Source organism: Strix uralensis, chromosome 12, assembly GCF_047716275.1.
Source record: "Strix uralensis isolate ZFMK-TIS-50842 chromosome 12, bStrUra1, whole genome shotgun sequence".
Lineage (NCBI taxonomy): Eukaryota > Metazoa > Chordata > Aves > Strigiformes > Strigidae > Strix > Strix uralensis.
In genome coordinates this window covers 1,648,482-1,671,180 of record NC_133983.1, presented here as the reverse complement: position 1 = coordinate 1,671,180, position 22,699 = coordinate 1,648,482, and the positions used below count along the sequence as shown (strand labels likewise).

At 53.9% G+C, this 22,699-nt stretch overlaps 2 protein-coding genes across 2 annotated transcripts in view; both read right to left on the bottom strand.

Annotated features, from left to right (window-relative positions):
* Positions 1-3,236: 3,236 nt before the first annotated feature.
* Positions 3,237-15,343, bottom strand: CFAP20 (cilia and flagella associated protein 20). The gene is made up of 6 exons (XM_074881398.1): positions 15,140-15,343; positions 7,507-7,586; positions 6,346-6,457; positions 5,823-6,011; positions 4,563-4,673; positions 3,237-3,691 (listed from the first exon to the last, which is right to left on the bottom strand). The coding sequence occupies exons 1-6, from the start codon at positions 15,221-15,223 to the stop codon at positions 3,686-3,688; spliced, it is 582 nt and encodes a 193-aa protein (XP_074737499.1). The 5' UTR covers positions 15,224-15,343; the 3' UTR covers positions 3,237-3,685.
* A 5,253-nt stretch (positions 15,344-20,596) lies between these two features.
* The window catches only part of CSNK2A2 (casein kinase 2 alpha 2), a 28,118-nt gene continuing 26,015 nt past the window's right edge, over positions 20,597-22,699 (bottom strand). The window contains exon 12 of the mRNA XM_074881984.1: positions 20,597-21,043. The gene's annotated coding sequence lies outside the window, so the exon portion shown is untranslated. The remainder of the gene's footprint in view (positions 21,044-22,699) is intronic.

Here is a 22,699-nt window from a genome sequence, read left to right as displayed (position 1 = left end):
GGGACAGCCACCAGCGCCCAGGGATGGCCCAGCCACACAGTGACCACCGCCAGCTGCTCCAGCTCCATCCGAGCACGTCTGCTCCCTGGCCCAACCCAGGGCTCTCCCGTCCCGTGAGCCGAGGTGCTGCAGCCCGTGAACTCGCTGTCCTTCAGCAGCCGAGATTTCAAAGGGACGCTTTGCCTTTGATGTAGAAAGCAGGTTCCCAGCACTTAGGTCCTGATCAAAGCGCCCCAGCGTAGGACCTTGCCCCAGCCAATGGAAGAGGAGGGTGAAAAGCCGGTGAGGGAAGGAAAACTCATCTCTAGGCGGGCCCTGCTCTGCCCCAGGTTGAATCCAGGGCTCCCTGCAAAGAAAGATTCCTTTCTCTCCCACTAGACATAGACTGCAATGAGGACTTAAGCAGGAAGGAAGGAGCAGGCCACCCACAGAAAGGTGAAAGAGGAGATATTTAAGACCTTTTTTCCTCAGGCTGCCTGCACTGATCCAGGACTCCCCCTGCTCACCCCTTGTACCAAGCTGGGGCTGCCCTGGCAGCGCACAGGCTCCCATCTCTGCTCCTATCTCTGCACTCACGTTCCTCCTGCCTTCCCCCACTCCTTCCATGTAGGAGGACATTGTGCTCCACTTGGGTCAAGAGCCATAACCAAAGTAGTAAGAAGCTGGGCACTTCATCGCAGTAGTTTTGCGGGTGCATTTACCCTAGGAAACAGCTGCTGACAGGACGCTCATGACATTTTGGCCTATCAGCCAGCAGCATCCTCTTCTCCTGCAGGGAGAGCATCCAAACTTCACCCACCTCCAGTGAGATGGTTAAAGTTCTGATGGGAGAGGAGGATTAGAAGAGGAAGATTTTTGAAGAACACCATGTAAATCCACCACCGTCTGGCCCTAAAGGAAAGAGCTGGTATCTGATGATGCTCTGCTTTGTGCAGTATGTAAACAGGAAGATTCAGTATTTTGTTTCATATTAAAAAAATATACAGAGGGCTCACATGGATGTAAGGGTTTGTGGCTGGGAGTTTATTCCAGCAAATCCGCTGGCACAGCTCCTAGAGGTTGGGCAGGAATTGGCAGCAGGGCCCATCTAATCTCTTCGCAGACGCAGCCAGCTCCGAGCCCTGGGGAGCCCAGCCCCTCTCAACACATTAAGATCACTCGCTCAGAGCAAGCCTGACTCCTCAAGGACAAGGGGTAAGTCCTGCGTGGGCCCCAGCGGGGCAGGGAAGGGCGGCAGCAGCTCCTGGTGAGTGCTCAGCTGCCAACCACTGCCAAAAACGCCGGCTGGTGGGCTTGTGGGAGAGGATGCAACGCTTTACCCTGCTGGGGGCTGGTGGATCCCCGCAGCAGCTCCCCCCGCCCTGGCAAGCTTCGCAAGCATGGCAGGAAAGCCTCGCCACGGACTTCATTAAGGCTGATCCCTGGCACACAATAGAGTGTGATTCCACTTAACAAATCTCAAGCTCAGCCAAGCCTTGACAGATGTCAAAACAAGATGGATGGTGCCTTCCCATGTGGGCTTCCTTGGCTTGGATCCTTAGAGTTACAAAGCTATTCAGCTGCCATAAAAATTGGAAAGGTCTTCTCCAGAAAGCCTTCTGCAACTGCAGTCCAGCACCACGTGGCAGCTCAGGGTCAGCACCTCCAGTTCAAAGCCCACCAACTGCAAAAGGTGCAAGTGAAACGAAGAGATTCACTCAACAGTCAGAATCCAATAGAACTGTTAAGCAGGAATTCTTTATTAGCAGCGCTGGGGGATTCTCCACCATAAGAGCTCCCAAGAACTAGCAAGGGACATCAGTTACACACACACAAATCATACATATTCATTAGATTTCCTGGAAAGGGGTGTCTTACGATCATGAGTTCCCAGAATTCATTTACATAGTCCCAGCATGCGTAGTGAAAACAGAGTGAGGGGCTTTGGTGGTCGAGGGAAGAAGTAAGCAGCCTTCTTCATGGTGCCTGCTCTTCCCAGAGCATGTGCTGTGAGGTGAAGTCCAGGTGCCTTCTTCCTAAATCAGCGAGATCATCCTCCCTAGATGGTATCTCTGGGTCCTTTTGTTCGAGTTCCCCATATCTTGGTTTGCCCAAGAGCCCACTGAAGGCTCTGAGTCTGCCCTCAGGGAGTTATACAGGGAGCGTTTTACTTTTGTCTAGACAGACAAAGAGGCCGAGGGAAAACAGCTGAGGAGTCCTTGGGAAACACAAGCAAAACTTTCCTGCATCACAGTTTAGTCTTAATCAGAAAATCGTTGGTTTGAGCCCTTTCACAAGTAAGGCAGCTGCATTAGAGTGTCCTGAGAGCTTTCCACAGAGGTGAAGGGGGGTCCCTACAGAGGAGCTGCTGACCACGAGGGAGCACAGACGTGCCAAACCTTTAAACCAGGCGGTGAGTCAGTGGCCAAGATCAGACCCAGAATCCCTGACAGATGTGCCCCACCAGGCTCTCCTCCTCCCGGGAGAGGCCAGCTTTATTTTACAGCACAATAATGAAAGTGAAGTCTCCCAAATTCACTGCACAGCCCGACGCCAGGGAAGGGTGGTCAGCACCCATCTTAGGTACCCACCCACCCGAGTAGCTGTGGGGGGCTTGGCCCCAGGGAGGAAAGGCATCAGCTACTGCCAGCCTCTGTTAGTGGTGGAGGTCTGCGGCCTCCCCTCCACAAGCCTTTCCACAACAAAAGGAGATTGAGGCAGGGAAGGGCAGCTTCAGCACAGGAAAAGCCTTCAGCTCCTGTTATGCTGCTTTGCTAAACCTCCCCTTTGATCCCTGGGGAAAGGGACAATTTGGCAGCTGGAAGACTATTGTGTGCCTCTTGCTATAAGTAGCTGCTAAAGGCCTGAGAGCCGAGGGAGTTGTTTAACCACTCAGCCAAGAGAGCTGTGCCCTAACAGACAGGTAGGGCCAATTTGTCACTGCTGGGAAAGGGGCTTCGAGAAAGAAGGGAATGAAAAACCCATTTCCACATACTAGAAGGGAACAGCGTGAGTTTTTGTCACAGGTAGAGTACCACAAACCTCATGGACTAGAGACAGATCCTGTCTCCTCTATGGAAACATTACTATTTTTCCTCTCTCCAGATTGCCATTGTTCCCTTAAACAGTGAGGCTGCCAGTCAAAGTCAAATTCAGAGGCAAATTCTGGTTCCTAAAGAAATTGTTTGTCACTTTCTGAAGCATTAACATGTGCAAGTTAAAGGATCCATCAAAGGAGGAAGAAGCCAGAAGCAGACTTAGAGTCAAATGTTTAATAACTTTCCAAGAGTATTACATCCATATTTAGAGCATATATAAAATAAGAGACAGAAAACAAGGAAAGAAAAGATAAAATTGGTATCTTCAAGAGGGCACACTTAACCTGGTAACTGCTACTGCATCCCCTCTTGGGAGCACAGTGGCCACTTTGAGCAACCCCTCTGTGCAACACCAGATCAGGTACCAGGCCGCCCGCAGCGCTCGGGCTCAGCACTTCAGGAAGAGCTAGAACTGATTCTGCACAACTCACACACCAACAACATAGTCCCAGGCCTGTTACACGGTTAATTGTGTCCTGTCCACAGAGGGATACCAGACGAATCGGGTGAGCTGATCTAAAACTTGGTCTCAGCAGGGCTTTCTCTTCCACCTGCTTTTGTTTTCCTACTGACCCCAAACACTTCTTGCATCTCTTCCCAAGGTGGTGTTATTGCTGGACAGAGCAAGGAGAACAAAGGAGACACTTATTACTCAGCAGTACCGAGACAACTGTACTGAGAGGGCTCAAAGCATTCCCCAGACACCCCCAGGAGGCTGCTACAGCCCAGAAGGCAGTGACAGGTTCCTGTTGCCTGCAGTTAACACTGCCTTCTACCTCCCACTAAGATCAGCATCCAACATCCTCCCTCAGCTCCTTGAAATTTTGCCCAAGAATCTTCTCTGCTAAAAGAAGCATCTGCACTGAGACAGGCTGGCCCTGGCAGAGAAGGTGCTTCCTCACAAGCCTCAAGGCTGCTGCCAACATGCCAGGGACTCCTCTCCCATCACCATAAGAGCAGAGCTTGGCATCTCTTCCTGTCGGGCAGCCACAACCCTGCCTAACCCCTTCCCACCTCACAGCACCACTGCCTGCACTGGGCAGGGAAGAGATCAGAAGGGAGTAAATTTGGGCTAGAGGAACACAAACAGCATCTCTCTCAGAAGACAAGTGCAGAACTGCAGGTAGCTCTGAGAGCAAAGCCGCTGTGCTGAGCCATGGGTGAAAGCTCTGGAAGGATGCCGGGAGGCTGCCAGCCTGCCTCGAGTTATTCAATAGGAACAGGAAGGACGTGGGGAGCAGCTCACCCTGCTCCTAGATGGGAATGACAACTTCCACATGTTTTGGCAGGAAAGCCACCCAGCAAGGTGCCCCTGACAGACTGCTCCCCCTGGCAACTGTGAGGGTGCTCCCTGGCTGGCGGCCAAAGCTGGGAAGAGCTTTGCTGCCAGAAGCAGCTCTGGATCATGAAGGCAGCAGGAGGAGGAAGAGGAATGCCAGCCTGGCCCAGCTGCCGCTCCACCCTCCTTGCCCACAGCTTCCTCACCTTGGCCTTGTTCTGGACGGGCAGATACAGCTTGAACTCAGCTGGGAGCTCATCCTCTGAGTAGAGACGGTCGGAGAAGTACACCCGCCGGATGCGACAGTTGGCGTGGATCTGAGTCAAAACAAAGAGTCAGTCCATTTTCCATATGCTCTTTCCACCTCCAGCTTCACTGTCATGCAGCAGCCTGGATTCCTTGGCTCAGCAGCTGAAGAAGAGACCTCACTGCCTCTCTCCAAGTCTGACAGGGCATCAGAGAAGAAACACTGGCCCATGCCCTCTACTTTGGGTTAGATGCTCTCTCCAGTGATGCAAGCTGACTCAAGGGATTGGCCAGGCTCTGCCCTGTCTGCTAATTGAGATCTGCCTTAGTTGCTTAGAGAGTTCTTTGCTATGAACCTACCTCTGCTTCTCCACTGGTATCAGCATTTCCCAGAACACTCTCAGCCTCAGCTTGCTGCACTTTTAACACTCCCTCTTCAGTGCCTCCCTGAGGTCAGGAATGAGACTGTCCAGTCTGCGCTGCCTCTGCTGTCAGGTGGCAGCGAAGGAGTCGCAGGTATGTGAGAAGGCAGACGTTTCCCACCTGCCTGCCTGCTCATCTCAGGACAGCCACAGAAGGACCGGCAGCAGTCCCGTTGTACTGAGGAACAGGCATGCTCCACACACAGGCACTCCTCAAAACAACACGTGCCACTGGCCACGGCGAACATGAATCCCTAGCACATGGAAAAAGTTTCATGGCCTCAGCAGGAACAAACGCTGCGTCAGCTCTGCTCTGAGGGGCTCAGTGAAGGTAGGGTCACTCCACCTGCACTGGAAACAAGCTTGACCAGGGATAAGTATGGACCATAACACCCTGGGTCGTTACCAGCCAGGCTCCCAGCTGGCCAGTTGCTGCCTGGCGTATCCACACAGTGAGGCAGCACAGGGCTAACTCCCAGCAGACCTCTATCCCGTGGCATGCCGCAGGGAACTTTAGGTGGACTGCAACTCTTACCCTAACCAAGAGCCAGCAAGAGAAACAAGATGGAAATGGGCTCCTTCATCTCAGCCTAGTCCAGTGAAGTGAGGCAGCACCAAGAGCTCTGCTGCCTCAGTCGGGCCTTTGCTCTCTTCCCGCAGTGCTCTGCAAAGAGCAGCACTGGCAAAAGAACCAGTCACAGCTAAACCCGGATTCCCAATTTACAGCAAGGCTGTCCCAGCCAGCAGGAAGATTACCAGCCACTGGTTTTTGCAGGCAGGACCTGCCTTGCTTCTCACCTGAACTCTCAGGGTCTCAATGTAATTTGTCCCATAAGCCCGGCGTGTGAAGTCCGACAGGTTGAACTGGATTTGGTTCCAGCCATCGTCCAGCCGCATGGGCATGGTGCAGATGAAGGGCTTCACCCTAGTCGTGCTCTGGTAGTTACTCGCCCGGAACCGCCGGCGTACGTTCTTATCATCCAGCACCTGGGGCAAGGAAGGCAGGCTGCTGACCCAGCGGCCCCCAGCTCCCCGAGACAGCAGCTGTTCCATCTCAGAGAGGGCTCTCCTACTCCCACCCCTCCATTGCACAGCAGAAGTATTTTTAACACAGGAAACACCCATTTTCAGGAATAGCAACGATGTGCTTGTGCGCTGACTGATGCCCCCATAGCAGAAGACCTGACACAACACATGGCCAAGAAAGCAAAACTGTTTTGAGGACCACTCACTGCTTGGGACAAGTTCCAACAAGACTGCAGGCTCACTGGCACCTTTTGCACCAGCCCCTGGAGGGGCCTCCCCGCTGCACGCTTCTCACCTGCACTTCAAAAGTGAAGTATTTCTTCAGGTTCTTGATGATCATCACTAGGAAAGGTAGTTTGATGCCCAGGGTCTTCTTTGGGTCAGCAGGGCACGTGATGTACGTGGTACTGAGAGGGACAGAAAAACGCTTTAGGATCTCACGTAGCAGAAAGCGCACAGCCCAAGTCCCAAGCCTCTCCCTTGACCCAACGCAGTCTTGGAGGACAGACAGAAAAAGATAGCTGTGATCGTAAGGTCTCAGCAACAGCCAGGGCTTCCCATAACAGGAGAGAGAGTTTCAGAGGTAGCTGCAGGTACAACAAGATAAAAGGCCCAAAGGATGCATTTCAAATCCCACTTTTCTCACCCAGTGCATGAAACACCTTCCTGGAAAGCTTCACCTCCCCAATTTCAAAGCCACGTCAGTGCTGTTTCATAACACAACCTCCTCCTACCCTTGACTGAACAGGTAGAGCCCTTCAGAGCACAGCAGAGGCCCTGCGTGCTCTATACGGTGGGGAAAACAGAGGTCGTGAGCCCTAGAAGTACACGTCACGCCTGGCAAGTTCTATATCAACACATCTTGGGAGGAAGAGAAGCGTTGGCTCAGCCTGTCTGCAGGAGAGGAGGCTCCGCTGCCCTTATAAGGAGCGCCCTGCTCTGAATCACCCTGGAGAAGCCTTGGAGACTCGGAACCCGCTCATGGAGCTGGCGTCTCTCTCCCCGGTCGATAGAGACGGGGTTGCTAAGTGAAGCACCATAAGCAACTCCCCTCATAAATCTCCCTTTGATCTTCCTGCTGTCGAGAGAGAAGCTGTCATGTGGGGAGGGCAGCAGAGCAGGCCTAAGACAATAAAAGATGCAGAAGACAGAGTGCTGATTTCTCAGTAATTGGTGGCACTGCCTGGGGACCGTGTATCAAATACAGCTTTTTTCTTCAAGTGATGGAAAAATAATGGGACTTTATTTTTATTTTTTTATCCTTTAGCCCCACTGAGGATGACCAAGAGCTCTACAAGCACATCCAGGGAAAGGCACGGTACAGTGCCACAGAGGGGTATCAGTGATCTGACCCCAGATCATATTCTTCAATTTACTGACAAAGAGATTGCAGTAGAGTCTGAAGGAGAGGGCCCAGCCCCCAGGGCACATCAGTGCAGAAGATGCCTTCTCCTACCTGACATTAGTTCCTTCGATCTCCAGCACCAGCGACTGAATGTCATTGTCAGTGATTCGCTTGATGTGGCCATTGCGCACCTGGAAGAAAAGTGGGGCAGACAGCACAGACATTACTTGAGAGGGAAACAAGAGACACCCACAGCTCCATTGAGAGGAGGGAAAAGATCCCAGGAGGACCCATCTACATTCATTTGGCTCCTATTGTCCTGCACCGTTGCTGTTTCCAAGGCTTTGATCATGGCCCCAGAGTGCCAGGACTCCAAGCAAGAGTTTATGGCCCAGCATGCTGCACAGACACCGAGTGCAAGACTTCGATCTATCAAAATATGCTACAGTGAACACAAGTGACTCAAGCCTCATGTTAGAGGCCCAAATAAACAAACACAAAAGTGTCAGAGCGAGATCAAACTAGAGTGGGATAAGGGGTAAAGGAGCAATACGGGGGCAAGCAAAGGGAGCCACCAGCCCACCACTGGTCACCCAAGGGCTCTTAGTCTCTACTGCTGGGCATGGCCAACTGTCTCTGTGGAAAAACTTGGTTAAAATTCTTCACAACTGAAGCGCACGCAAGCGCAGAGCCGTCATCTGCTCTGCTGAGGGGCACGGGGATTTGGCTACTTGGATGCAGCCAGCTCCCCACAGAGCTTAGGGAGGCCAGGGCCGGAACTAGGAGCCAACACAAATTAATTTTTCTCCACAAGTAACATGGCTGAATCCCAGGGTCTGAGGATTTATTTTTTTAATGAAGCAGCTCACTTGCCATCAAATTTATCTTCCATTTAAAAGGCACTTTTGCTAATTAAGCCCTCTGCTCTTCCCCAGTGCTAGATCAGCAAACTGCAATGCTCCTTCCGGCTCCATGAATTCATTTCTTTAGCACCTATCACCACTGCTGATGTATAGGATACATTAAGCTTCTAATGGGATGGTTCCAGTCATGAGCTACAAAATGATTTACAGGTTTAGCAATTAATCTTCAAAGTTCATTTCTTCAGAAGGACCTACCTGGGTGATGTTTCCATTTGCTGGAAGAAAGAGATAAGCCCTGAGAGCAGCCCACCCCCCTGGCCTGTCTCTACACTAAGCATTTTCAAGAAACCTCAGCCTGGATCACCCAGCTGCTGCTGCTAAGCATGAGAGGGCAGCTTGTCCTGCCAGGCTGCTCTTAACTCTGCTTCAAGCCCACACAGATACTTCCAGAAAACACTAAGCTCAGAGAGAGAATCCTTACAGGATAACCTTTGCATCAAATGCAACTCACACAGATTTATAGTCTGCTCAGGAGATACCAACTGCATGAGGTCTGGATGAGTTGCTTGCCTTTTTGCCCTTTTTTTTTTTTTGTAAATCACCAGCCCAGCAGAAGCCCCATGTGCCTCTGTATTTGAAGCAGCAACTGGCATATGGGAAATTAAATCCTGGAAGCCACGGGGGTAGAGCATGCAGACTTAACACTGGGAAATAACCCTGCCTAAGCAGGTGACAGTAGTGCACAACAAAGCCTGCCTCCATGCCACATAAGACAGCTTTCACTGAGGGGAGCTTACGGCTCTGCAGAGGGGAGAAGGTTCAGCTTTGGACTTCTCTGGAGAAGACAGTAACAGAGAAAACAGCTAAACATGTTTTAAACCAATTAGGCAGCAGTGTTTCTATCTGCACCAGGTCCCCTTCCTTAGCCTGTGAAGGCTTTCCTTCCCCAGATTACAGGGACAATGAAAAGAAGCAACTCTTCTTCCTCAGCATTGCCAGAAACAGGATGAAAGACAGCAGAAAAGAGAGGAGATAAGTACAAAACAGGGCCAGACTGCGGCAGAGCCCTTCCTCCCAGTCCTACCTAGTTTGGTATAAGTTTTTGCGACCTGCGCTACTGCTCAGCTGTAGGGACATGGTGGCCAGGTCATGCAGGCGCCCTTCCGCACAAAAGCCAGGCTGTCCGCACGTGCCTGCAGCCAGCGCTAGGACAGACACACAGACACGAGGAGCACAACATCCAGCACCAGCTGGATCAGAAGTCCACGTGGCCTGGTCATTTGGGTTAAGCTGAGGCTGAATGGCACCAGAAGCACTCAGGGCCAGCAGGGCTCAAAGCACTGCCCTCTGGGACTCGGTTTTGGGCCCCTCACTCCAAAAAGGCCATTGAATGACTCAAGCGTGTCCAGAGAAGGGCAACGGAGCTGGTGCAGGGTCTGGAGCACAGGTCTGATGGGGAGCGGCTGAGGGAACTGGGGGGGTTTAGTCTGGAGAAGAGGAGGCTGAGGGGAGACCTCATGGCCCTCTACAACTCCCTGAAAGGAGGGTGCAGAGAGGGGGGATGAGTCTCTTGAGCCAAGGAACAAGCGCCAGGACAAGAGGGAATGGCCTCAAGCTGCGCCAGGGCAGGGTCAGACTGGCTCTTAGGAAGGATTTCTTTGCAGAAGGGGTTGTTGGGCGTTGGAATGGGCTGCCCAGGGCAGGGGGGAGTCCCCATCCCTGGAGGGGTTGAAGAATCGGGTTGACCCAGCGCTGAGGGATCTGGTGGAGTTGGGAACGGTCAGGGTGAGGTTCATGGTTGGACTGGAGGAGCTTCAAGGGCTTTTCCAACTGAGATGATTCTGTGACTCGGTGGTGCCAAATGCCCCAGCTCAGCCCCTCTCCAGAGCCTGGCTCCCTGCCAGAGGCTGAGCTCGCTTCCCGCCTGCCTCGGGGACCACCTCCCTGATGGAGGACATGTTTTGGTCACAGCCAGAGGAGCACTTCTCTTCCCCCGCCAGCTCTGGGGGTCCCTTCCCAACGAGCCTGCACCAAGAGGCAACCTCCGGCTCCATCAGGCATAGCCACCAGCTCCGTGCAGCGCAGGGTGGCAGGCACTGTCCTGCTGTGCTCACAGTGGCTACTCAGCAAGAGCTCCCAGTCTTCAGGGGCTTTTTCCTACCTCACGGAAGCTCAGAAAGAGATTTCAGAAAATTTTAGAAATCTAAACAAAGCACTCCACGCTTCTACCTGGCCAATATTTTCTAGTCATTTTAAGCCTAAGAAGGTGGATTTTTGAAGCTGGAAAAAACGGTAATAGCCCTCTTAGAAAACAGAAGCTCTTCAAATGCCTAATATCCTCTGAATCAGGACAACTGGGAAGTTACCTGCTGTCTAAAGACAAACTGGAAGAGCTTTTTTTGCAAATGCAAACCTCAAATCTCACAGGGTTTGGAGGGAGCAGCAGCTTCACAGTCAGTTGTGTCTGAACATACATATTTCTTGAGGCTGCTGTTGCTACAAGCAACACCAGTCAAACGTAACAAAGACCAGAGGAAAAGCAGCAAGGAGCAATCCTCCCCAGACCCAGCCACCCACCCGCCACGGTCCGAGGCCGACCTCTGGAGGCTTGCTCCCGCATTGTTGATGGCCGCCCCATCGTCAGGCGATGGGCTTGTGCCAGCAGCAGCAAGCTGAAACACAGCCGGGCCACTGCCCAGACTGCCACAGGCATGGTACGCCCTCACCTCGCGACAGGCCAGCAGTGGGTCCAGAACAGGCATGAGGCCCTTGTGCCACCTCCCTCCTCCCCCAGGAAGGGAGAGGGGGTGAAACAAGAGGCAACCTGGCTCTGTTGTAGCGCCTGGTGCGCAGGTTTGGGGAGGAGGAGTCAGCAGCACCGACTGCTGTGTTTGGGATGCAGAGATCTAGGGCAGCCTGGACAAGGATGCTGTGAGAGAGAACTAACAAGTCAGAGAAAGGCTGCAAGAGAGGACTCTGCCACAGCGATCGCAGGGACTTGATCCTGGCCACGCTCATCCTGGAAACTGCTATCTGCACCCTGGCAGCAGAGCACCGTTTGACATTCAGATGGGTATTGAATGCTAGCTGACCTTGCATCCTCCCAACAGCATTTGAAATTGCTAACAATGTTCTGCATCGATGTGCCAGCAGAAGGAATATGGAGAAATTAGAAAGAGGATCAATGGGTTTGAAAAGTTTCATTGAACCGTTCCCATTTGCTCTGCAGGAAAGTCTCAGCGAGTCCCCCGGAGACTGGTCAGCATGTCTCCACACGTTGGCAGGGGGACCATGGTGGCAGGACGCTGCAGGAATAAACAGAGGACTCTGAACAACAAAGTGCTGAAAGGCAAACAGAAAACACCTTGCAAACCGGTCTCCAAACCAGGCACACACAGCCCTGGAAGGCAGGAGAAACGAGCACAGCCTAGCAGTTACCAGCTCTCTGCGGATGAGGCTGAAGGAGGCAGCAGATGGTGGGACAGTCACCGTGCTCCTCCCAAGGTCTGGACACTTCAGTCCTGCCAGAGTCCCCCAGGACAGGATTGCTGGTGGCCAGGACAGATTGGGCTTGGCAGGGTTTGCTGCCAAGGCCTGCCCAGAGTTTACCCGCAGTCCCTGAGGGAGAAGGGAGAGAAGGGAAGGACTGTACCCTCATACTCAGAGGTAGGTTACAAATGCTCACAACGAGGAAAGGCTTCCAGTGCCCCATTTCTACACCTATATCAAATGAAGAAGCCTCTACTTCATACTGTCTCCATCAGCACAAGCAGTGCACTTCCTACTAGGGCTGAATAAGAAATGGCAAAAAAAGCTTCAGATTCCCCAAGATCTAAAAGAAATCACTGCTGGTACTTTTTGGAAAGATAAGGGAGTCTACATTAGGACAGCTATGAATCCCCCACTGTTTCTGGACATTCACTGACTTCACGCATGCGCTGCCCAAGCCAGATGCCAGCCGACCCGGCAGAGTCTTGCATCGAGCCAGAGGCTTCAGCAGCAGCTCAGCACCCAGCTCCCTGTCTGCAGCAGGCCACAGCACCCAAACCATCAGTGGCACTTCCCCATGCTGTAAGTTCACACAGTCTCGCATCGCCCAACACGTGAGTCAGCAGCACAAGCAGGATTTTCTGAAAGGGCTGAGCAGGGGAGATGACACCCATGTACACTGGAGTAAAGACCTGAGGGACTCCTCTTTCCCAGCTCCAAGGCAGAAAGATGCCCAAAGTGCTGCCCTTGGCCTGTGCAGTGAACACACCACAGGTGTTGGATCAGGAATGCCAAAGCTGTTACAAACCCACCACCACAACTCCTTTTAAATGGAAAATGAGGTGAAGCAGCAAGCCATGCAATCCACAGGCAGAGAAGTCAGAAAACCCACTCTGCTTTCCCACCACACCTTTGTGAGCAGGGCCTTCCTCACAACAAGCTCAGTCAAGCTGCCCGCACTTCCTCAGGACAGACAGACTGCCGAGCGAGGAAGAGCAGCACGCACAGCCCTGCTGCTCACAAGGACGCAGGGCCGGGCAGTGCCAGGGAAGCCCAGCCACACGCAAGCCCTACAGCTGGCCTGCACACCCAGCTGCTGTTCTTGGGGACAGCAGCGCTAATTTTTCATCAGACTTTTTTGGCCAATCCAGCAAGTATTGCACTCACATGGACCACCACTTATGTTCACCCTGCAAGCAGAGCTCCTGCTGCCCACCTGTGCTGGGTTTGGGGGTGTGTGTGTGGGAGGCTGGTAGCAGGGGAGGGGGCTACAGTGGTGGCCCCTGTGAGAAACTTATCAAAAGCTCCCCCTGCTCCACATCAGACCCACCTCTGGCCAAGGCCACGCCAATTAGCGACAGTGGCTGCACCTCTGTGATAACATATTTAAGAAGGGGAACCTGAGGGGGTGGGGGGGCAGTTGGAGGATGAGTTATGAGAAGGACACCTGTGCAAACACTGAGGTCAGTGGAAGGAAGGAGGAAGGGGGAGATGTGCGCTGGAGCATGTATCCCCCCTGTATCCTGTGGTGAGAGGGCAGGACCACCCCCCACCACCCACGGAGGACCCAGAGGAGCAGAAAGACTCGCCTGCAGCCTGTGGAGGACCCCTGGGACTCTGCAGGAAGAAGCAGCCCCTGCTGTTATAGTTCGGTGCTGGGAGGACTGCAACACGTGGGGGTCACCCACGCCGGAGCATCTCAGGAAGAATGCATCCCGTGGGGAGGACTCATGCTGGAGAGAGTTTGCAGAGGACTGTTTCCCGTGAGAGGGACCCCGTGGAGCAGGGTGAGGGAATGCAGAACAGTGCTTTCCCCCACCTTGGAGGAAGAAGCAGTGAACTGACTGCACCCCCATCCCCTGCCCCTGGGCTGCTGGGGAGGTAGAGAAATCAGGAACAAAACTGAGCCTGGGAAAAAGGGAGGGGTGGGGGAGGTGTTTTTGAGGTATGGTAACACTTTTCACTGTCCCATTCTGTCTCTTAAGTGTCGTTATCCTGTTTTGAATTAAAGTGACATCCTTTTTTCTTCCCCTAACAAGCCTCTCTTTTGCATGTCACTTAATAGGTGAGCCACCCCTCTCTGTCCTTATCTCCATTCCTGAGCCTTTTGACTCACTTTTCTCCTTCCCACTGCTGAGTGAACGGCTGCACAGCGCTCAGTTGCTCTCTGGGCTCAAACCATGACACCACCCCATGAGCCGCATGATCGCAATGGTATCACCCTGCACGGACAATTCCCCTTGGAAGGTACTGCAGGAGGTCTCCGATCCAACCTCCACCTCCAAGCAGGGTCAGCCCAGATTGCTCATGGCTTTATGCAGTCTGGAAGCACACTACATCCCTTTGTCTACGAGCCTTTAACGCACACCGTTCTCACACCTCCAAATACGCTTTTTTTAAGTCACAAATATTTGTGCAAAGGCCCTAACGCAGGCACACGCACACAGCCAGGCTACTGCAGGGCTGCATGGGTAGCCCATTGGTGGGAAACAGGATGGGTCTGCACTGCCTGTCCCCATCCCATGGCTTGTAAATGCTCACGCGAGCCCACTGAGGATACTGCCTTAAAGGCTTTCATTCCTGCTGAAACCACGAGAAGTTCAGGTTCGGTTCAAGCCCAGGTAACTGAATACACGTTGTATCCTCAGAGAGGAGAGCCTGCTCTCAAGAGAGTACAAGTGTTTTGCAGAATCACTTTTAGGTAGCAACACAACCATGGGTGGTTGGTGCAGGGGAAGAAGCAGCAGGTCTCAACACCTCCAGACTTCCTGCTCAGGGCTCTCTGATGCAAGATGCCCAGGAGAAGGCGGGGGACCCTCATCAGAACCGCTCTAGAAACAGACAGGAAGGAAAACAAACAGATGAAACGTTCAGGACTTCCTATACACCCTAGAAGCCGCCACACCGCCTACCTTTAAATACCTTTAGCAAGCTTGTTTAAAAAATGGGTCACACACAAGAGAAGGACCCCGTCCAGCCTCCGTGGGGAAGCTGCCGTAGGTGGTCACGGGTCGTTGCGTTTTCTGCTGCCTATTTCCAGCATTTGACAGTTTTTGTAGCCTCTTGCAGTGCTGCATCTCCCAACACCGGGCTGACCCGCTCCGCTGGCGGGGCTCTTCTGCTCAGCAAAGGCAGAAAATACTTTTACAACACATTCCCCTCCAAAAAAAAAAATAAACCCCGGATGAGTTCCGGTGACCTGGCACGGGCGGCTCAGGCATCGGCGGCCTAACGAGAGCAGTGTCCCGGGTACCCGGGCCTCACCGGCTGCTCCCCGGTGGGCCGCGGCCCCTCGTCTCGCCACGCCGGGACGACAGCGGCCCCGCGCAGCCCCGGGCCTACCCCGGAAGGCTGAAGCGAGCGGCGCCGCGGCTCCCCGGGCCCCACCTCACCTTCTTGTCCCAGATCTGGAGCGGCTTGCTGCCGATGCTGTACAGCACCGAGAGGAACCCGCTCTGGAACGTGTTCTTGAACATGCCGGGGCTGCGGCGGGCCGGGCCGGGCGCTGCTCTCCCGCCGCCGGGGCCGCGGCCGCCGCTGTGCGGAAGGACACGGCGGCTCCCTCAGATCCCTCCGCGCCCGGGCCGCGCGCTTCCGGGTCGCGGCGCCGCTGTCACTAGGGAACTACTTTCCTCGCCCCGAGGCCGCCGCCCGTTCTACTTCCGGCCGCCGCCGGTTCTACTTCCGGCCGCCGCCGATTCTACTTCCGGCCGCCGCTGAGGGCCGGCGGCTGCAGACGCGCGCGCTGCCATGGCAACGGGGCCGGCCGGCGGAGGCGCGGACAGGCCCGTCCCCGGGGCCCAGCGGGGCGGCCCCGGAGGGGTCGTACCGGCCCGCCGGCCCCTGCGCCCGGCCACCGGGGTTGAGTGGCGGCGGGCACGGCCCTGCCGAGGGCTGGGGCGCGGGAGGGGACAGCCGCGGGGGGCGCGGCAGCACGGGCTGCGGGGCGGCTGGGGCCGGCGTGGCACGGCGCTGGGGGCCGTCCGGAACAGACCCGGCAGCACACACTGGAGAGCCCTACATTTTTATGCTGTTTACTCCTTTTAAATTGTTACTACTCCTTTCAGATGTTGCTGCTTTCAGCTCTGGCCTAGCCTCCAGCAGAGAGCTTTATCTGTTGGAGTATCACAGAATCACAGAATCGTCTCAGTTGGAAAAGCCCCTGAAGCTCCTCCAGTCCAACCATGAACCTCACCCTGACCGTTCCCAACTCCACCAGATCCCTCAGCGCTGGGTCAACCCGACTCTTCAACCCCTCCAGGGATGGGGACTCCCCCCCTGCCCTGGGCAGCCCATTCCAACACCCAACAACCCCTTCTGCAAAGAAATCCTTCCTAAGAGCCAGTCTGACCCTGCCCTGGCGCAGCTTGAGGCCATTCCCTCTTGGCCTGCCGCTGGGTCCTTGGCTCAAGAGACTCATCAGAATCACAGAATCATTCAGGCTGGAAAAGCCCCTCGGGATCATCGAGTCCAACCCTCAGTCCTACTCTACAAAGTTCTCCCCTACCCCACATCCCCCCACAGCTCATCCAAACGACCCTTAAACACACCCAGGGATGGTGACTCCACCCCCTCCCTGGGCAGCCTGTTCCACTCTCTGACCACTCTTTCTGGGAAACATTTTTTCCTTATGTCCAGCCTGAACCTCCCCTGTTGCAGTTTAAAGCTGTTCCCTCTTGTTCTGTCACTAATCACCTGTGAGAAGAGACCAGCACCAACCTCTCTACAACGTCCTTTCAGGGAGCTGTAGAGAGTGATGAGGTCTTCCCTCAGCCTTCTCTTCCTCAAGCTAAACAGCCCGAGCTCCTTCAATCTCTCCTCACAGGATTTATTCTCCAGGCCCTTCCCCAGCTCGTTGCCCTCCTCTGCCCTCACTCCAGCACCTCGAGATCTCTCTCGTATTGAGGTGCCCAAAACTGGACACAACACTCCAGGTGTGGCCTCACCAGTGCAGAGCACAGGGGGACTGTCACCTCCCTGCTTCTGCTGGTCACACTATTTCTAATCCAAGCCAGGATGCCGTTGGCTTTCTTGGCCACCTGGGCACACTGCTGGCTCATGGTCAGCTGCTTGCTATGTTCATCTTCGTGCTCTGAGATAACTGTGCCAGCACAACCCTTGTCTCTTCCTGCATGACTGCAAAGAAACATGCTTTTTTTTTCCTTTTTGTGAGCCAGGATAAGACGCAGTACCTTGATGATGTAAGGGGGGCTGATGTACAGCTTTACTGATGTGAAAATGCTTTCAAGTATAGATGGGGCCTTGCACAGCTAAAGAGGCTTAACAGGAACAGTTTGGACAAGGAATTACATTTTTAAACCGAAATATATTACATTTCTTTCTGCTGTAATAACACCCATAGCATCTATTTTCAATGTACAGACACTAAACCGCATAAAAATTACCATCCCGCATCACCTTTATGGTTACACAGTTTAACTCCAGGCCCCTGTGCAGCTCTTGCTGCTCACTAACGCCCCACCCCAATCCCACCAACAGCCACACCGTTGGCTGGTGGCTGTGCCTGTCTCTCCCTTGGGCCACCAACACTGTGACTGTCCCAAACAGGCAGTCCCTCGCAGCACCGGGGTTAGCAGCACTTCCTCCTTCGTTCACAATTCCTCAAACAAACCAGCGGAGCACACCACCAGCAAGGCGGTGTTTAGAAATGATCAGCTATATTTAGTACATAGAGTACACTTTATATGGCACAATTAAATAACTTGGTCCCTTAATCAGAGACAACTGGCACAGATATCCAGCTGCCACTCCTGAACAGCCTGCTCATTCATATGCTCTCCAATTACCATTTTAATGTTACGTTTTGCTGCAAGTGATGCACGTGGAAATATGTTGTGGTTTCAAATTGTCCCTATTTCTCAATAAAGTTTAACAAAAAATAATACCTGTTGCCTCTCCTCCTTCCCCAGGCACGTGCGGGCTAAAGGAGAGGGTGGAAAGAGAGTAACCTAATGAGATATTAACACATATTCACAGTCGAGGCCGGCATTTGGAAAGAGGCCTCTGGGAGATGTATTTCAGTGAGACCCACATGCTGATGTTATCCACCTGGAAGATCGCTACGAAGGTGTCGCCATGTTACGTCACCCCCATTCCCAGTTCCCAAGGTACAGAGGGATTGGATTTTGGGGAGCAGGCGGAGGACAAGGCCCATCCTAAGAGAATAATCTAGTCCAAGAAGTGAGCAGAGGTTGCCTGCTCCAGAAATACCTGTCCACTAAAGCATTTCCTGCCCTTCAGATGCCTTCCGAGCACTGGTCCCAGCAATCTGATGCCTTCAGAGGAATGAGATCTTCAGGAAGCTCCTGAAATGTTGCTCCTCTGAAGTTTCACATTCCTGGGTGCAGTTGCTAGAGCAAAATGTAGCAGCTCTCTCCAGGATCACCAAGTCTGTGCTTGCCTTGGAGCACACAGTCCAAGTTCATGGCCTGGGAAATCCTAACCTGGACTGTCGCCCTCTTGGGTTAAGCCATTGCTGGAGAGCAGATGCCTTGGGCTGGCTGTGTGGCCCAGTGGGCCAGCTGAAAGGCCAGTGCTTGGACCAGTAAAACCAGAACCGGGTTCAGTCAGTACCTTTGTGAGCCAAAAGCCTTCACTGCATGGCAAAAATGAGAAAAAAGCAATGACTTCTGCAAGGGGTGGAGTTTAGTCTGGAGAAGAGGAGGCTGAGGGGAGACCTCATGGCCCTCTACAACTACCTGAAAGGAGGTTGCAGAGAGCTGGGGATGAGCCTCTTTAACCAAGTAATGAGCGATAAGACAAGAGGTAATGGCCTCAAGTTGTTCCAGGGAAGGTTTAGACTAGATATTAGGAAGTATTTCTTTACAGAACAGGTTGTTGGGCGCTGGAATGGGCTGCCCAGGGAGGTGGTGGAGTCACCATCCCTGGAGGGGTTTAAGAGTTGGGTTGACCCAGCGCTGAGGGATCTGGTGGAGTTGGAAACTGCCAATGCTACGTTAATGGTTGGACTGGATGATCTTCAAGGTCCTTTCCAACCTAGACAATTCTGTGATTCTGTGATCCTGGGATTTGTCCAGATGACTCCAGCCATCTCTCCCAGCCTGGATTTTCCTGCGGGTGCAGGACTGGATGAAGGGCAGCTGTAATGAGGAACCAAAAAGGGAATTGGACAGGAGATCCATAGCCACCACGTGGGAGGGGAGGCAGGTGCAGAAGGGGCTTTGGGTGCTGAGGGAACCTGGACGAAGGCATTGGACCTCATGCTGGCTGAGCTCTGAGCAGTGCCGAAGGAGGAGGAGGAGGCTGGGCTGCTGCTGAGCAAGGGATCAGAAGAGAACAGGGGTGTAAACGTTAGTGGGTGCAGAAGCAGACAGTGCCAGCGTGTGCTGGAGCTCTTTGGTGGAGAATGTCCAGGAAGCAGGACACACTGCCTTCGTGGGACCACTGTGCAATGGATGTCACAGGGCGAGAATGAACAGAACCTTTCTGACTCGGGACAAACTGGAGACAAAAAATGGGCAGGCAAAGAAGAGTTTATTTCTGACAAACAACAGTTAAAAAGAGCCACTGAGAGCATCCTTTAGAGACAAGCTGTTGACCTAGAGAGGACCTGGGCTGCAGCAGGTGGGAATGGGGGGCATGACCCAACAGCATCAGAAGAGGGATGGCTGAGGTAGCAACAGCACTTGCATGTGACACCATGCTGCAGGGACCTCAGCTCGGCGCATTCCCACAGCACCGCTTCTGCCCAGCACACCTGGACCCCAGGTGGACTCCGCCACGGGCTCTTCCCCACTGGCCAGATCTACACCAGCCAAAAAAGTCTTGCTGAATTTAGACGCCAGAGATCAGCACAGTCCTGGATACAAGGCTATCATTACACCATGCCTCAGCAATGGGCCAAGCCCTGCCTTACAGCACCAGGAGCTTGAACTTACCTGATGTTTGTGTCCACATCTGGCCCCCACATCAGCACATCTCCAGGTGTTGAAGACGGTGTTGGCAAATTCCCACCTGTACCACTCACAGGCTCTGTACGAGGACTCACTCCTGCATTTCCACTTTGGCCACTGCCCAGGGCTGGGCAAGAGCAGCACCGTACCAGCAGGAGCCCACAGCTCCCCTCATCTGAGCTCCTTGCCCTGGGAACTGGCAACGGGTCTGCCTTTCCCAGTCAAGAGCCTTGTCTCAGAGGTACGCTTAGGCTGAGCAGCTTCACTATAGGGGAAAACTGTGTAGGGAAAAACACATGGGCAGTGAAGGAATGGGACAACAGAAGAGAAATGAATGTGTACAGTCATACAGAGTCCAGCTGGAGGGTTTTAGACCAGAGTTTCAAGTGGTCTGTTAACATGTAAGAGCAGAGGACAGACTGGACAACCACCAGCATTCCAACCAGGCTCTCCCGAGAGCTGCTGGTGAAGCACCATGTCTGCAGGGGAACTCCTTCAGGGCAGAGGTCCACAGGCAGAAGCTCTAAGCTCAGGGCTTTGCAGTGACCGTGCTGGGGAGGAGGAGGAGCAGAGTCTCAGCCCAAGAAAGAGGGAGAGGTGGGAGCTCCTGGAGTGCAGAGACAGAGCCAAGCCCAAGCCCCATGGGCTGGGAAAAGCAGGTACCAGCATTAGCACTCAGGCCACCACCCAGGCAGGCACCTCCAGAAGAGTGTGGGGGCCTGTGGAGGGACACCCCCAAAGGTGGCAAGCGTCTCCTCTGCCTCTGCAGACGGTGATTTTGTACAACTAGTTCCTCCTGCTCGCCTCGCCCAGCCTGTCCTAGCAGGGCACAAGAAATGGCTCATGCTGCCAGCATTCTCCAGTGTGGCTGGTCCTGCCCCACAGCTCCCTCCCCGCTGAATACTCCTCCTCGTATTCTTCTTTTAAAACTTTTATTCAACAATATAGAATTCTTTTAATTATAACAGAGAACTGCCCATTGTGATACTACACCCCCTGCCACCCCCGCGCCCTGGCAAACACAGGTGCAAGCTGGCTGACCGGGGTCTGCCAGAGGTTGGGGGGAACAGCCCGACCGCAGGAAGGAACAACTGACCAAGAACTGCTTTGCACACCCTTCACATTTCCACGCTTTCTGGGTCGGGAAGAGCTCAACAAGCAACCAAAGGCAGAAGAACCTTTAACACTTGGAGGGAAGGGCTGCAGTCATAAAGACACGAGTGCCGTCCAGCCAGGAATGCTGCCCCGCTCTCAGCCCTGCCCGTGCACGCAGTCTGCCCGCCGTCACTCTACACGTGCCGATAGGACGTTTGATTTGGTTCCCATGCTGCTTATGGAAAATTGGGAGCAACAGCATCAGACCTGAGGAGAGACGGGAGGAGGGAAGTGAGCGTCACGGGACACTGCCAGCTCGACACAGAGCTCCTCTGACCCCAGGTGACGAGGAGATGGCTGGGCAGGCTGTCCCGTGTCCTGCCACCCTGCTCCCAGCCAGGCTGGGCTGCTCCCTCTGTGCCTTCTGGGTGCGGGGACAGAAGGGGCTCCTCAGCCTGCTTTGGGAGGGGTGGCAGGGTGGGAGGGGAAGGCAGGGCCGAGCGAGGCAAGGGAGAGACGCAGTCCAGCAGAGCACCACTTTCACAGGCAGCCAGACAAGAAGTTTGGACGTTTTCTCCCCAACCTCCTGTGTCAAGTCTCCCTCCACTGCCACAAACATCTCCTCTAGTCCCGCTAAAGGCTGCTGTCATGCCACAGCACACTTGCAACAGGCACGGACAAGCCTGGGAAGTTGCTTACTGCATCCCTCTCCTGCCACAACCCTCCGTGGCTGCCGTGGTTCTGGTTTTGAGCCTTTCCTCTTACAAGGCACCCAGCCAAACCTCCACTTTACCTCTGCTAGTAGGCTGGGGCCAGGCCAGCTGAACAGCCAGGATGTGCTCCAGAACTCTCCCAACTTTCTCCAGGAGAAAGCATATGAAGATGCATGTTCCCCAGTCTCCTTCCTTCCTAAGGACCAGACACTGTCTTCTCCAGCTCCCGATTGTCCCTACAGGCAGGACAACGCTTTGCTAGGGTCCAGAGGGAAGCAGGGTTTCCTGCTCTGAGTGCTGGAAGGGCTAGTGGGTGTGGCGAGGAACTGGCCTGAGCTGCAGCCAAGCATCCACACCACCGTGGGATCAGGAGACTCCACACCCTCCTTGCTCCCAGGCTACGCGTGCTCAGCTGCCATTTCCCTCCAGGATGAATCTGTCACAGCTCATCCTACCCTAGAGCTGGGGGAGGGATGTGGGGAGATATGGGGCAGGTTGTTCCAGCCTCTCTGGTTACTGCAACCAGGGAAAGCCGTTTACCCATTTCACGCGCTGGGAAAAGCATCTCTCTTCCTCTGCTTGAGGGTACCAGGAAGGAATTTCTGACTCAGGTTTACAGAACTGATACTTCCCAAAGCACCACCCTGAAACTCCACCATCAGGTCGGGACGCTGTCAAGCACTCACATACAATGATCAACATTTTTTACCTATCAAAGTTCTCACACTGAGCCTGTTCTCCCCCCACACACCTCTTCTGCCTTGGCTCTCTGGAAGCTGGGAATGCCAACACACAAGAGCTGGAAAACAGGCAAGTTTTGTCCCACAGCAACTTGGACAGGCCATGAGAAACATCCACTCCTGCCTCTTCTCAATAGAGTAATTCAGCACATGTTTAAAATCAGTTCAGAAATTGATGTTAAAACCCCAAACCAACCCTGCTGGTATTAGCACAGCTTAAGAGCACAAGAGACCCCCACGCCTCAGGCCAGGCAGCCTGCAGGTGGGGCAGATGGAAGGACAAAGGGCTGGAAACACTGGCCAACACCTTCAGCAGCATCTGCAGGAGAGTTGATGCCAGCGAGGGCACCACGGCACGGCACAGCGCCTCAGCCTGGACACCGATAACTGAGCTCGTGCACCGGTCGCATCCCAGGATGGGAGGAAAGAAGAGCTACTCCCTGCTCAGCACAGCTTTAGGCAAAGCCATG

Coding starts and splice junctions, on each gene's coding strand:
- CFAP20 (XM_074881398.1), bottom strand. CDS start 15,223: ATGTTCAAGAACACGTTCCAGAGCGGGTTCCTCTCGGTGCTGTACAGC. Junction 7,587..15,139: donor TCCAGATCTGGGACAAGAAG/GTGAGGTGGGGC, acceptor CTTTTCTTCCAG/GTGCGCAATGGCCACATCAA. Junction 4,674..5,822: donor TTGAGACCCTGAGAGTTCAG/GTGAGAAGCAAG, acceptor GTTTTGACTCAG/ATCCACGCCAACTGTCGCAT.